The sequence below is a fragment of the Oreochromis aureus genome, linkage group 14, assembly GCF_013358895.1.
Source record: "Oreochromis aureus strain Israel breed Guangdong linkage group 14, ZZ_aureus, whole genome shotgun sequence".
Classification (NCBI taxonomy): Eukaryota; Metazoa; Chordata; class Actinopteri; order Cichliformes; family Cichlidae; genus Oreochromis; species Oreochromis aureus.
In genome coordinates this window covers 7,841,537-7,857,353 of record NC_052955.1, presented here as the reverse complement: position 1 = coordinate 7,857,353, position 15,817 = coordinate 7,841,537, and the positions used below count along the sequence as shown (strand labels likewise).

The 15,817-nt window shown below is 37.5% G+C and overlaps 1 protein-coding gene across 4 annotated transcripts in view; it reads right to left on the bottom strand.

Moving 5' to 3' along the window:
- LOC116329243 (rho GTPase-activating protein 42) overlaps positions 1-15,817 on the bottom strand; it is a 72,860-nt gene that overhangs the window by 37,841 nt on the left and 19,202 nt on the right. For all 4 annotated transcript variants that reach the window (XM_031751237.2, XM_031751238.2, XM_039598219.1 and 1 more), the window contains exons 2-3: positions 10,477-10,572; positions 7,669-7,730 (exon numbers count right to left, since the gene is read on the bottom strand). In XM_031751237.2, coding sequence (XP_031607097.1) covers positions 7,669-7,730; positions 10,477-10,572 — 158 coding nt within the window. The remainder of the gene's footprint in view (positions 1-7,668; positions 7,731-10,476; positions 10,573-15,817) is intronic.

Sequence of the window (15,817 nt, the reverse complement as noted above, 5' to 3'; positions counted from 1 at the left end):
AGGTAACCAAAATATAAAAATATACCTGATTTTTCTTCCATTTCAGAAGCAACAGCACCATGAAAACTCAATGTGTTTTTCAGCGCAGCCTTATCCCAGGGGGATATGGATATCACTCCAAGAGCCCCAACATCAGGGCACTGCCCTTCTTCTCCTTAATGCCATCCATGCTCAACAATGCTGAACCTTCTCAAACCATGCAGAACTTGAACCATTTTCACTATTTCTCTGATGGTTGGAGGGTTATCAACTGGGGAATAATAGCAGAAATCTTTTTAACAGGATAGAATTTGGGAAGTTTTCAAGAGGAATAACACACTTGGCTAGTTGACAAGCCAATCACAAGCCACAAAGCAAAAAGATTTTAGGCCTGGCTGCCTGCTGAGCCAACAGACAATAAAAAGCTTCATGCTTGACAAACCCTGCAGAAATTGTGCTACTGGTAGGAGTTTTGTCCAAGCACCAGAGGCAACTTAGATTTAAAGCACGCTAGGTAATACTCCAGAAATGACAGGGACCTTGATTTGAGACATGCATATTTCCTCTATATCCAGTCTGAAATATCTACATTTTTAGTCACTCTCATCAGTCTGTGCTTTTCTTACAGATTCAGTCCAGATGTGAAACGGTACTAGGTATGATGGAGGGGTTCTTCCTTTTTTCCCCCCACAGCCAGCTTCTGAAAGTTTTCAACTGCTCTGTCTGAGCATGACAAGTTTTTTTCTTTTTACTAATGTGTGGCTGCAAGCACATCTGTCTCCTGTAATCTATTAGGAGAAACAAACCTGCAAAATAGAAACACCATCTGGCAGTGATTGTGGTTTAACAATAGCAGAGAGTCAAGTCTCAGCTGATATATCTCACAATATTTCATGGTTTGAGCATAGGATAGTCTCCTTGTTAGGAAATGTTTCATACATTTGGTGAACATGTGTTGGCTTGAGATGTGCTAATTAAGTTCTGAAGACCAACTGCTGTAAAGACTGAGATGAAACTTTCTGGTTATCGGTACTTTTCTCTTGGTTTGTCTCAGTCAGATGTATAAACTGAGACAGTGGATCTGGAAGAGATTCAAGGAATTTCCTTTTTGTGCATTGCCACACAGTAACAGTGAAAAGTTGACTGTGAATTAAAAGCTGTTAAGTACCTTTTGTTGCATCTTTGTAGTTCAGTATGAGGTGCCTGTCTGCTATTTAGAAATGCTATAATAGACTTTATTAGAATTGCAGTTAGGCTCTGATTTATTCTACTTCTATCAGTGATTTTCACTGTGCTCAACCTTTACCTAATTCAATTAAATGGAAAGTCATATAACTGTTTATTTAAGATCTCACAGCTGGGGAAGCCAAACATTGAGATAGAGGGATATAATCTCCCTGAACATCCATAAAAGGCTATAGGGAAATTTCAAGAGGACTAAAAATGCTACAAAGAACAACATGGTGCATTATTTTTAAATGTTAGAAGTTTGAAAGCACTAAAGGACTTACTAGATCTGATCAGCAGCCAGACTGAGTAGCTGAGGAAAAAGGGCCTTGGTCAGACTAGATTAACCGAATGGTCGCTATAAATGAGATCAAAATTTCCTTTGGGAAAATGGGAGAAACTTAGAGAAGGACAACCATTAGAGCAGCACTCCATCAATCAGGCCCTTCTGGTATAATGGCCAGGCGGAAGCCATTTATCACAAAAAGGCACATGACAGCTTGCTGGAAGTTTGCCAAAAGGCACATGACTAACTCTCAGACCATGAAAAGAAAAGCGCGTATATGCTGAAAATATAATTTCACAATCTGGCCACAATTCGCAGTCGTCCCCATAGTCAAGCATAGTCTTAGAGGCAGTATCAAAACGGTGCCGATGTTTGGCAAGTCAGACACATTTTACATTTCAACAACAACAAAGCATACCAGTAAGAAATCACAGGACCAGCTTTTCAAAAACTCTGTAAAAGTCCTGGAGTATCTCAGCCAGAGTCAGGAGAATCTCTGGAGAGGCCTCAAGGTGGTTATCCACCAACACTTTCCATCCAACTAGGTAAGCTAAAAGAATTCTGCCAAGAATAGGAGAAACCAGAAGAAAGCTGTTCCAAGCTTGTGGCTCATTCCAAGGAAGACTAGAGTTTGCGATTGCTGCCAAAGGTGAATCAACCAAGTATGAAGTGAAGGGTCTGACTGCTTATGTAAATGGGTTATTTCAGTCTTTTGAGTATAGCCTTACAAAACACTCCAGCTCTTTTTTTAAAAAAAAATACTGTGTAGTTGTCATATCGAAACTAACAAGAAAATTATATAGCTGTGATATCAGCATAAAAATCAGGTAGAAACTGGACTTTATTTTATATTCATTTAATCATTTCAAATAAAAATGAATTCATTATTAATTTTCAGCTGAGATCTAAACTGACTGCAAGTTTAGAGAATCTAAAGGGTTTGTTATTAAACCCTTTTTCTTTTATTCCTAAATAAGTGGCTTGTTGCCACCAATATGTCGTTTATAGCAAAACAAGTAATTTAAAAGCTCTATAAGCTCTGTGGTATCATTAACCTTTTTTGATCAGCTTTTATTCTTGACTTGAAAGGGGTTTAATTTCTGGGTGCTACAGCATTCATTTTTGGTTTTGTGGTCATTTATGGATGTTTGACTTTCTCTGTACAAAAATGATGTATGCTAACAGTTTGAGGGCAGTTGGTTTTTTATTTGATCTACTACAAAAAAGAGTGATTAAAAGACAAATATGACATTCTTGAACTCATCAAAGCTTTCTGAAAGCATTTGAATGGTAATTCAAATCAAATCAAGATGCTATTGTAGTGGAAACTAGGAAGTATATATCAATTAGCGAACTGGGTATAACTAGTTTGGCTCTATAAAAATTAGCTTAACGATGAGCAAAGTACTTGTTGTAGCTTACTGAGGAGCATCATTCACAGTTTTATGCCCTGAGTCATGTGAGTCATTCAAAGTTTCCATTTCATATATAGGAGCAATGGAGAAAAAAAGGCTGCATTCAGTTCAAAGTAAACAAAATCCTCGTATAATCTTCTTGGAAAACGATATCAAAAAGTCACTTTTTCACACCATGGGGATTTAAAAAATACAAAGTTTATCTAAGGCATTAGTTACATTGCACCTGTGTCCCAAGAGATTTAGAATGCACACAGGTAAAAAAAAGAAGGAAAGAAAACCGTAAGAAAAAGCGTTTCTTCCTGCATCACATTACAATCAGCTCAAAGTGCAGAGATCAGAACCATGTTTCTTGCATATTCCAGAGATCTGAGGCGACAGAAGACTGCTAGGTGAAGAGAGGTGAGATGATGCAAAGAGGATACTTTTCAAGCAAGTAGGGGGGGAAGTGGGTGTGTGTGTGTGCTATGAATATGTTTTTACTTATTAAATCTATCAAAGATGAATGAAGTGCTGCATCCCATAGCTTCTTTGCCTAGTCATAGCCGCTTTGATTTATTAAATTTACTTCTATGACTTTGGATTCTCAGCTGTGCCGTCATTTAAATTCTCTTATCCAGTTCAGCTTGTCTCTGCTTGTCATTTTGACTTGTTTTTGTTTCTTTCACCATTTTGAAATGGCACGACTACATAATATTTACATATTAATGCAAATGTATCTGTCCTGTCAGTTTTTAATTTTATGTCTACAGTAGCCCTAGTGTCAGCTTCCTAGTATTTGTGTTGAATCCTAATAAATGCACAGATAATTTATACTCTCTTTGTCAGCCCCCAGATGACCACCAGCATCCCAGAGGAAGAGAATTACACACAAAGATACAAAAAGCAACAAACAAACAACAACATTGCATGTTTCTTCAGGAGAGGACAAACCTGTATATATAACCTGTACACACCTTAGACTCTCAGTGCATCCAAAACGCATTTATTTCCTTAGATATTTCTAACTAATCATGCAAGAAGCATTTATGCCCACCACTGGTTCCATCATAGCCCAAGATTTTCATTTCTAAGGTTACACCGGTGTTTCACACCCACAAGTTAATATACCGTACACACACATTTTGCTGTATTTCATGCTACCATCTATGCACCCATACTCAGTATCAAGTTTGTTAGAAGTGGTGCTGCAGGCACACAAACAAGCAATTAAGACTACCCGTGGTATATGAATTTAAATTAAGATACAGAAGACTTTGGCACTTTCTTCATTGCATTAATGCTCTGTATACGCAGGTGTCTTAATTAGAAAGCTCTGCATCACTTCCTGAACTACTTTCTAGCTCAGAGCGACACAGGTGTCAGAGCTGCTGCTTTCTCTTATTCAAGCACAAGCTCATGACACACCAATTAAGGCAATAGTGAGAAAAGTCAGGCACTCCCAACTTGTCGTGTATGGACGCTTGTAAAGGATGGTACATTTAAATGCACTAGATAAGCATCCCTCTTCAGCATAGGTTTCTTAAACCAATTTTTCCCCTAAATCTAACCAAGTACTTAGAAATGTGAAAAGAATCAGCAGCTTATTTGTATTATTTATCCAGGCAGCTAATGTCGCAAGAATCAACTCTATGAGCATATCCTGGGCCCAGACAGTGAACATTAACTTAAGTAAGAATTTTGATGTTGTGAGAAAGCAGACGAAATCTCCACGATCACTGTTCAAATACAGAAAAGTTCAAATACAAAGCTCTTAAACAGTCTCCTTCTGACTCAGGGCCTGCCTGGCAACCACACTAATGAAAGGCCTGCTGGTCTTTATTAGATGATAATTATGTTTACGCATAGAAAATGCTCCTTGGGTGTTGCATTGATGCAACATCCAAAGAGCACATGGAATAATGATTTATCAATTGTTGCTTTGCTAATGACTCACAGCAAGAAGCTCCTGGAGTGCTTCTTCAGGTTTTTCTCTGGGAGCTCAGATTAGTGAAAAACCCTCCCAAAACAAACCAAACAAAAAAAAACATACTAGCTTAATGTTGCCATTATCAACCTAGGACATGCTTGCAAAACAGATTCTTTATCTCAAAAGTTCACTTCCTGGTTAAATAAAAGGTTAACCTTGGTTAAAATAGGCGATGCCAGTGAAATAGATTGGCAATAATTGACACACTGCGAAGAAGACGCATGATCTAATGCATCTGTAGGCATCTGAGCTTTGGAAAAAAAAAAAAAAGAAACATGTTTTGCAGGTGACATACATTTATTAATGTTACCTTTATTCTTGTAAAATGATTAGGATGACACACTATTCCTTAAAGGTATGTAGTTTAACGAGAGGTGACCCATTTCTTTAAAGTGCAACTCTTTCCTGTTATGTGACTTTGTGCAAAAAATAGGACCCAAAGTTTTGACAGTCAGAGACACATAAATTTATTAATGTTAACTCTTAAGACTATTCTTATAAGACAGAAACACAGAAAATGAACCGTAGAGATGACACAGACCAATTCAGGGCTTAAATAAAGGTATGTAGCTGGGGCAAATCAGGGCTAATGAGAGGTGAAAACCAGATTTGAAACTTTCAAAGTGCAGGAAACATAACTTTCCAACTCAACAAGGGGATACAGCCGACAGGAGAGTATAGAACACAGAGACATAAACCATAAGACAGAACTGTCAAAGCTGAAATGATAAATAATATAATAAACTCAAAACCTCTGGGTTGCATCCTAACATTTCCATCTTAAAATTGAGTTGTGTTTTGAATGTCAGCTGTGAGATTTGCATTCACATTCACTGAAACTACATAATTTTAGAAAAATATTGCAATATTGTCTATCCAAGAACATAGAAGCATGGGTACAGTATAGCCATGCCCATCGATCCATCCATCCATCCATCCATCCATCCATCCATCATCTTCCACTTATCCGATATGGTAGCTCGTAGCCCATCTCAGCTACCATAGGGTGAGAAGTGGGGTGTGAATGTGAGCGTGAATGCTTGTCAATATAGCTGTATATATGTAACCACATATTGTAGACATGGAAACCTATGTGAGATCTGTACCTTAAACTTCAGTGAGCTATCTCAAATAAAATTTTTGGTATCAAACATTTACTCTCTGCAGTCTAAAAAATGTGGCAGTATAAAGTTTGTAGATTCCTCCGTCATGGTGAACACAGTCCTAATGAAAATGTCTGAGGTAGTTGCAAAACCTATAACTGCTAACCTGCAGCTGGTCACATTTGCATATCAGACCTCTTAAATCAGATGTACAGCTGAAGTATGTAGACTAATGTAATTGCTGCCTTGAGACATCTCTTAGTGCCACTTTCATAAACAGTTACTTTTACCTTTAAATGCTAGGCACAGGATATGTTCTTTTTCTGCATGAAAAGATCGACTCAGGGGAACTAACAAAGTTGTAAAACCTAAACTTTAAAGATGTGCAACTTTAAAACAAATAAAGTAAAAGTAAAAGCAAAAATACTACAAGGCATTTTATGTTTCACTGTACTGTTTATACTCTACAATTGTACTTTCTAACCGTTTGTGGAGTTTAGGGGTAAGGCTACACTAATCCACACTAGAAAAACCATGCATGGATAAGATGACGTGGAGGTGTGCACAGACAAATACTCTGTGCACACCTTTTCAACAGATATCTCTATACTGCCATTAGCCAAATAATTAAATTATGACAAACACAAAAAATTGTGTCTGCTGTCATCTGCTTATCCTCCAAGAAATGAAAGCCATACTGTTGGTGTGTGTGTGTGTGTGTGTGTGTGTGTGTGGGCTCATTTCTGCAACATTCTCACACCAGGTGGGACACAAGCCCCTCCCCCCAGCCCCCTCCAGTGCCCTTGCCCTTTATGTCATGCCTGGTTTGTCTGCAGGCATTCAGTGGAGTTGGAAGCCTTTTTTTCTGACCTTTAGACCAGCCAACCGGAGCCATAACTGCCGCTTTTTGTACCATGCTAAAAAAAAAAAGCCAACGATCTTAGTTCAAAAATCCATCAAAGAAAATGTGGGGCTTTAAATTGTTTTGCCAAAGTTTCTCCATTCTGTTGCCGTTTAAATGTATTTTCATATTACTACCTGTATCAATCATTATGTTATGCTCTGTTGACTTCCAGTCATCTGAAACCCATAGGAAAAATGTTTCTTCCAAGAATAAAAACCTCTAAAGAATGTCAGTTTCTATAATTCAGTCATAGCTTATGTTCTTATAAACTAAGTTAGTAAAGCTGTATAACTAGAGACTGTGATGCTCTGGTCAACAGGGTACAGCAGATCTACTAAGTACTCAGTGTAAGTAACAAATTAAATTGATTTCATTATGGTAAAAAATAAACAGCTACTGTTCCATTTTGCTTTTTGCGAGCTACAACTACATCAACTAATCATTACCATTGAGCCCAAACTTTAACCACAAACTCACTGATGTTTCTGTTGTCTTGACTGACTGCTATAAATTCCAGACACAAAATCCATGTTTAAAATCAAATGTTTGGATTTAGGAAAGCAAACAGATTAAAAGTAAACGTAATTTTAGCACGCAAAATAAAATAAGAGGGAACTATTAACTAGATAATTGGCAATATTTGCTTTTGTGAATGCGATTTTGTTTTATTGTTGTACATCAAGTTATAAAAATCGCTGTCAATCACCAGATGCAATAAAGACCGCAGCGCTTCTGTTTGAAATCTTAATTATGGTTTTGTTTGGTGTCTAAAATTGCCTTCTTACCAAGCGTCTTCTTTCCTCTTCAACAGTGTTCAACAGCTGCGAGAACTCTTTGAATGACTGGGCTGAAACAGAATAAGACATATCGGCATATTAAAATGTTTGGTCAATATATATCAGTATGTATGAGTCCCCATTTCACAATATATTCACAGCGGAGAGAGTACACACAGTGAACTGGGCTGTTGACACAGTCACATGATTAAAAAAATTTTAAGCAGGAAAAAAAATAAAAACAATAGTGGCATAGCCGTTAAACATCAGCTGGTCCTGGCACCCTACGAGCACTGGAGAGGCATGATGCTAAAATGTTTATTTGCACTGCAGCTTCAGACCTTTCAGTGCAGTACATTTTAGAACCTAATAAAAGCATGCAGCTGTCCAATTTAAGCCAAGACCAGCAGTAAAAAGAAAGGAATAATAAACCAACAAAAAACAATACTTCAATTGAATGGAACCCACTGATTGCTTCCCTTTATTTTCTCCCACAGCTAAGGTTTGCAATATACTGTCACAATACAGGAGAGACTGATGTGATAGAGATATGTTCCTGCCATCAGGGTTATACTTCAGTGGCTTATATTACATTTTGCAGGGCCAGATGAATTCAGCATACAATGCATCGAGGCTTATCTGACACAGAATTGTGCCTTGATAGCTTTACAGCTTCATTAAATAGGAGGCCAGATACAACGTGGCCTGTCTTGGTCAGCCCCTGTGTCACCCTATGTCTAGCCATTTAGCAGCGGTCGAGCTGCTCTGCTTGCCAACACAGTAACATCATTATCAACCCCGACAGCCTGGCATGGGGACCCATGCATCATCCTAGACACTTTGGTCCATTTACACACCAAAGCTTTTAAAGACCGGGGAGCAATGATTTTGTGCCAGTGATCCTGCAGGCAGGCTGGCCTCCTATTAATGCTACCAGCTCCTCTATCAACGGTGAAAACCTCTCAGGGGGTAAAGGGCACAGCTGGAGCCACTGATGGGACAAGATTAGACTGTGAAGAAAGGAAATGGGAGTCAAAGTGGGGTTATAACTTGCATATCATTCACTGCTAAGTGGAGGAAAGGCAATAAACCTGATGAATCACTAAATTAAATCAAGTTTAGTACCTTGGGAACGGATGAATTGGGAAGATAAGCTTTTTAAATGTATATTTTTCTGCACACTGTAACTAGACAACAGCAAGAGCTGTATGTTTGCAATCAATTTTATGTGCTTAAAATGATGCTTTTTCTGTTCCATATTTAACATTTCTGAGCTGGATTTTTGCTCATCTCACTTATTCCACATTTGAACAGTTCTTGTCGACTAAAGGATTGACCTTCTAAGAGTTAGGGCTGTAACTTTTCTAAAGATTTAAATTTCTATAGCCACATCAATCTTTTGGCCCCATTCTGGCTTGGAATGTGAATGTCACTGCAGGAAGTCATAGACTGAAATCAATAGAAGGTCAGATGAGCCTGTCTGGCAGCACATACAGGATCCCAATGTTATGTGGGGAAGTAAGGAGCATCAAAGTGAACTATACCAATACTGCATCAAGATCATGGCTGGCATTCACACAAGGGTCTAGCTATGTCAGTCAGAAAGTTCAGTTTCATTGATGACTAGATTGATTTCAACAGGTTGTTTTTTCCTCAAATAGTAATCGTGGCCTTTTCTCCCTGAGATGGTGAATGAACAGAGTAGTATTGCACAGAGTGCGAGGACGGATACTGAAGATGTGGACACAAAATCACACAAACACTATTTTGCATTTTCGTTTTTACTTTGATCCTGATTAAAGACTGCCCAAACAAATTTGCCAACATCTATAAATAACACAGTCCACGAATGCTTCCCAACACGTTGCATGAAACTCTCATCAGAACCATTTCTGCTGTGCCAGTTTCATGCATCGCCAAAAAGGTTCAGTTACAGGTGTGCTGCTAAAACATCCATTGTTGAGTCTAAGATCATCAGATTCTTAATTACAAGGGAAGTCAAGGGAAGGGTCTCTAATTAAAGTGTGCTTGATTCTAATGAGGTTTAGATTTGGATGTGGATTTTTCCAATAAATATAATTGGTCTCCTGCACCCATGGCCATCACACAGTAACAACAGCTTTGTGAGGGAAAAAAGGACTATTCATTTTGCATTCAGATGAACATTACAGCCTGTAGAGGAGGTCGATATCTAGTCTAGCCCTCACAGATGGACAGTAATTCAGCAGTCTACAGCTCCACAGAGCGAAGGACTCAAGCTGGGGATAATGAGCAGTGCAAAAAACGAAGACGAAGAGGAGGCCAAACTGGGAGTCATGCCCATTAGAGCCAACGAGGCCCTCTGCACAGCTGCTTTCATATTCCTCTTGGAGGCTAGGAGGTTTGCACCTCCATTAATCTCTGACACTGATCACAATTAGTCCCTTTGATCTCTTATAGGCTTGAAAAGATACAGGAAAAGCATCATAAGCAAATCAATAGCATTAATTATACATGCACAGCAGACAAGCTTAACATCCATACACAAAGCCAAACCCCATTCCAAGATCACGCTGGATTTTATTTGAAAAAATGAACAGCATTAGTGTTACAGCATTTTCTTTCTTTGTTAATTACTTTTACTAATATAAAGGTTAACTATAAATGAATCATTTGAGCACGTGACGTTTACAAGACAGTGTATAGCAACTGTTTTCCCACGAGAAACTAAAAAATAAAACAAAAGAAAAATCAGATAAAAAAATTTGATTGATGTGATGCAAGAGATAAACTTTAGCAGGAGATGAATACTCTCCTGAGCCTTGTTACTGAACTCACCAATGTTCACCTCATCATCTGTCTCTGCATCTCCTAGGCACTCAAACTGGAACTCCTGCAGAGACTGGGAGAACTTCTGGACGGCAGCAGAAAGATCTGGAAAATCAGATGGGCTGAGCATCAGATGAGGCATACCACAGATGAAAAGCACACTGAAGACACATGAATCAAATTTTATTGTGCATTATAAAGAAAAATGTAATGTAATTTAATGCAAATTTAATGTAACCTCCTTGGACTATACACAATAACCATATATAATTTGCAGACTTCGCTTTTGCACCAGATTTTACTTTATTTGGCTTTTCCACTTTCACAAAATGGGAACAAGCAGATGCATGTTGCTGAAAACAAGACACACTTCAGGCAAAACATATTCTGCTGTTCCACATTCAAAAAGTTTAGTGGACACAGAGACAAATTACTGGTTTCTGCTCTGTTGCTGCATTTATTGCAGTTCTTATAACAGATCTTTTTGCCAATTATGAGCAACAGCCTTGTGCCCCATCCCTTCCCACATAATAACTGGAAATAGATTTTGCAACACCTGGTAAAGGGTGCCAAAATTTTGCTCCCAGAACTTGTTGTCAAAGCGGAAATAAAGCAGAACCCAGGACAACAGCTACAAGTTCCATAAGTTGAGACTGACGCGTGGATAGTCAAATGACAGAAATTTCATATGGTTATACCATATCAAGATAACCACTACATCCAATAGCATTGCTTAAATTATTGTCAAGTTGCAAGGAATTATTTCCTCGGGCACCACAGCTGCACCATAAAACATCAGCATATAAATAGGCCTAGTTTTTATCTTATAAATGGGCAACAGTAAATATTTAAAACAGACAAAAGTCAGGTCTTTTAAAATCAACTGCTCAACGGCTTCTTTTGAACACAACCTAAATGAAAACATTCATTAAAACAGCCTTTATTCAGTTTTTTGAAAGGCTTTCTTACATTAGTAGGAGGGAAAAAATGCTTCTAAAAGTATTGTATGGATGAGATAGATCAATTGTTTGTTCATGTGTATGTTTCTTTGTATATGCCTGCACGTTGAAGTGTGTTAGTGAATGAGTAAGTATGGTCTGTAAGCCTTTAAAATAGCATGTGGTGCCTTCAATTAAGAAAAGTGAGCATCTTAACATTCCGACAACTGAGGATTGACCTGTGCTTTGATGCAATGTTTCATGTTGCTGAAAAGAGGTGTTCTGATAGTGTCCTTATTAATAATAATGGTAACAATAATTCAGTGTCCAGCCTAACAGCCCAGGTCAGTGGCTCAGAGTTTTACTGACCCATGTACATTTTTACTGGTATGCAAAAAAAGGGCCTCTAAATACATTTCTACTGCAAGTCTCCAAGTCATCAAAGGAAAGACTCTGCGTCAAGGATATTTTGTAATTGAGTTATTCAAGTTATTCAATAAATCACTGCAGCCCTACTAATTCTACAGACATTTTCCTTTTAAACACTGGGAAACTGACAATAGCATGAAGCTTGATAATTTATAACAGCAGATAACAAAATAATGCATTTTTATGAACTGCTGTCTGTCCATGTACACGCCCACTAACAGTCACACAATTGCAATATTTATTGGTGTCTGATCATAATACCTGGATCTGAAAAAATAAGCCCAGATGAACTGCCTAACCTTTGTCTCAAAAATGATAAAGCCCACACAGAAAATACAAATCATTAGAACAATTCCACCCTTGGATACTCCCCACTGCTAGGTATAAATCTGTGATTTTATTGTATTCTACAGTTTAACTTGTGATCAAATGTCTTTTTTGACAACCTCCAGTTTAACTTTTGTGATCAAATGTCTTTTTTTTAAAAGATTTAAATGAGTCAACCTCCAGAAATTTTTATACTTTATAATTTTTGTATAGTACAACACTCACAAAACCTTCCAGCTATCCGCCAGAATCTTTACATTTTACATACAAGTGCATGTCCATAGACTGCCAGTGCAATAAACTACAAAAAAATTGAAAATCGTTTTGTTTTTTTTTTTAATATATTTCTAGATTTAAAAAACTGTAGTCACAAAATAGTTTTAACAATACAGATACAGGAGAATTTCATAGTAATTTTGCAAAAAAAGCATGTATAAACAAACAGTATTTGACTTCTAAGCATCCCAGAAACGATACATAGAAAAGCATAGTCAAACATGACTTAAAAAACACCAACTGCTGATGAATAAATTTTCTGAAAATGACGCCACTTCGGTTTCGGAGGCATGCGATAGTTCGCTAAGTTATTCCAATAAAGTGTTGGAACAGCTGATCATATTTACAAATGTGGCAATCAGAAACAAAAACCGTGACCTAGGGCTGCAGCATGGAATAAGATGTAGCACGGTTTCATATGAACTGGTCCAAATATGATCCAATAACAAAGAAAATTGATTCAAGCTGCAGTCAGAAAGTTACAAGGCTGACCTGCTGCAATCATTTATAAAATTAGGTTAGAAACAGCCAAGCGATAGAAGACAGGCAGCACGATAGACACTAGTAAGCTCTTCGCCCAGCACTAGTAATAACTGCTGATGAATAGAAGCAAGCTAAAGTCCAATAAAGATTGGAGGCATATTTACAAATGTGGCAATCAGAAACAAAACACTGCAGCATAGCACGTTCCAAATATGTCCAATGAAAATTGATAAAAATACCTGCAATTGTTACAGCCACAGGCAGTTTATCTAAAATTTGTATGCATAAAAATACAAGTTTATGAACAAGTTTACTTAGCTTGTAAAGTCTTCTTCATACAAAGTATTATACCTTTGACTTAATAGCAATGAGCCAGAACTAGCCAAGAGCAATTTCTCTTTGTTTGGATTGATGAGTCAACCAGAGTGTAACATGTCCACTCAAGAATTAGAGGTGCTTCAACAGTCTCTGATCTAATGCGCTCAATGGGAAAAAAAATGACTAGGTTATCATTTCCTGAACCTACCTGCCTTATATAAAACCTCCCACTTTCTCTTTGATCCATGGAATAAAGAAAAGAACTACATGGGAACAGGCAGACACCTCACCATGAGTTTAACTTCTGTTGCTGCTTACAAAAAAGTTGCACAGAACTATTTAATAGCTGATTAATGCTCTTTTATATCTATATTTTTCTGCCTGCCTTGTCAACAGTTTTCAAAAGTTTATGTGGGATATTAAAAAATGTACTTAATTTCCCCAATTAGGCAACATCAACTTGCAACTGACTATTGTTTCATTTTTTTCCTCCCTCAAATAACAGCTTGGATGAGAGCTACACAAAAATTCTCCACATTTTCACACATTAAAAGACATACACACCTTCACATATACACCAGGGAGTTTTAAACTGTTGGACAAGACAAAAATAAACAGTACTCAGTTGAAATCTGGTTTCCATCTTTAATATGCCTAATGAAACACAGATGTACGGTATAAACCAATGATATACATGGTAGGAATCAGGTCCTTGATTCAAGAGAAGATCTAATTACAGTTACAACTGAAATCACAAGGAGGAAAGAAATGCAGCAGTTTTTTTGCATTTAATGAAAGGGTCAAAGTAACTACAGTGATGACGTCTATATAGCTAACCGAGTGCATGATTCACTTATGATTGTGGGCCAAGTAGTGAAGCTGCATAGACAGCAGAACAGTTCTCGTCCATCAAACTGACTGGTTTGTAATTTTGAACGCCAACTGGGGGCAGTCACTTCATTCTTTTCATCACCTTTAATGTCTACTTCTTGAGCATGCCAAGATGCACATCAAGTTACAAAGTCAAACTTAACTTCTCAATGAATTCAGTAACTTCTATCTGTGTGTTCTGTGGTTTACTTAATAATCATTCATCTGATCTTCTTCAGACTGAGGACATTCCTGTGGACCCAAGTCAGTCGACTTTTAAGTATAAAAAGTATTTCTGGTTAAAATCTTTCATTAACCAGTACTCCTCCACTCTGCGCTTTCTGCGGGGGGAGGGAATTACACACGGGTTGACACAGGCAGTGGAGACAGGATAAAAGGAAGTGCATCCATAAAAAGTAGGAAAACAGTGAAGAAATTCTCAGACTGAATGCCTAAATGAAACAGGAACAAATAAATCAAAAGACATGAATACAATATTTTGTATTTGAATATGCTCTGTAAAGAACGACTTCAGTCACTCCCTCGTGTTGTAGGATTAGTGACTGTGGAGGAACCTGATAGCTGCGCTAAACTGCACAGCCATGTTATAATTAGATGCAATCTCATGTATGCCATATATGGCAATGAACACTGCCGCATATATCTGTATATATGTGGCAGTGTTTATTGCATTTTTCAACAACTTTTCATCTAATCTACTTCACCCATTACATTGTTAAACTTTGGCTCTGCTCCCCACCAGAACAAGTAGCATGCAAGTCAAGCATTTAAGGGAATCTGGTAAACTGTAGCCCTGTCACTGAAATTAACAAGCAGCACAAACAGCACAAAGAAAATTGGAAGTGATCATATTATATATTTTAGAGGAAAAAGGTATTGCCAAATAATGTTCAATATTTCTGCTTATAATTAGTAGCGCTGGCATCTGGTAAAAGTGCGGGGGTGCCAAGGTCAAGATATGTCAACTAGTCATGTCAGCCTAATTGACTTGCCATCATAACTAGTCCTGATAGTCTTCAAGTTAAGCCTTAGAAGCATTATGCAGCCAACTGAAAAAGCCTTACTTTTGACATGATCACATGAAGTTGTTATGGGGAATTAGCCTTGCTGAAGTACTTGGTTTCCTCATTCCTGCTTGCAGTTGTTATTTTTACTCTTAATTGTGCAAGTGAAGCTAATATGTTTCATATCTCAGTTATGTAAAGGTTAACGTGTGGGCCTGGTGAGGTGAAGTTCTAATAATGAGTGAAGATCGGGCATGTAAGGGAATATTTCAACTTTCTTTTGGATTTATAATTAAAAACAAAACAAGGCAAAGACTCTAAAATGCCTTTCGCCTTTTATTTGCCAGCCCACTCAGTTCAAATGTATGCAGTGTTCTCATATCTATTGTTGACAATGACTCACTAATTGCTTCTCACCTTAATTATTCTCTCTTCAACAGTCCTTACCTAAAAAAACCCTCAAAAGTAAAAAAAAAAAAGGACTAAAACTGTGTTTATGTAATAGACTCATTAAAAATATAAAAGACTCATTAAGTACTATTAAGTACCAGCTGTTTTACAGGTTTAAAGTGTAAATGGCACAAGTAGGTTTATGATTACATGCTTGCATACAGTTTGTTCTTATACTTGAAAAAGCTTTAAATTCTCTCCTTAAGAAGGATCCAAATTATCTTTAATACAATA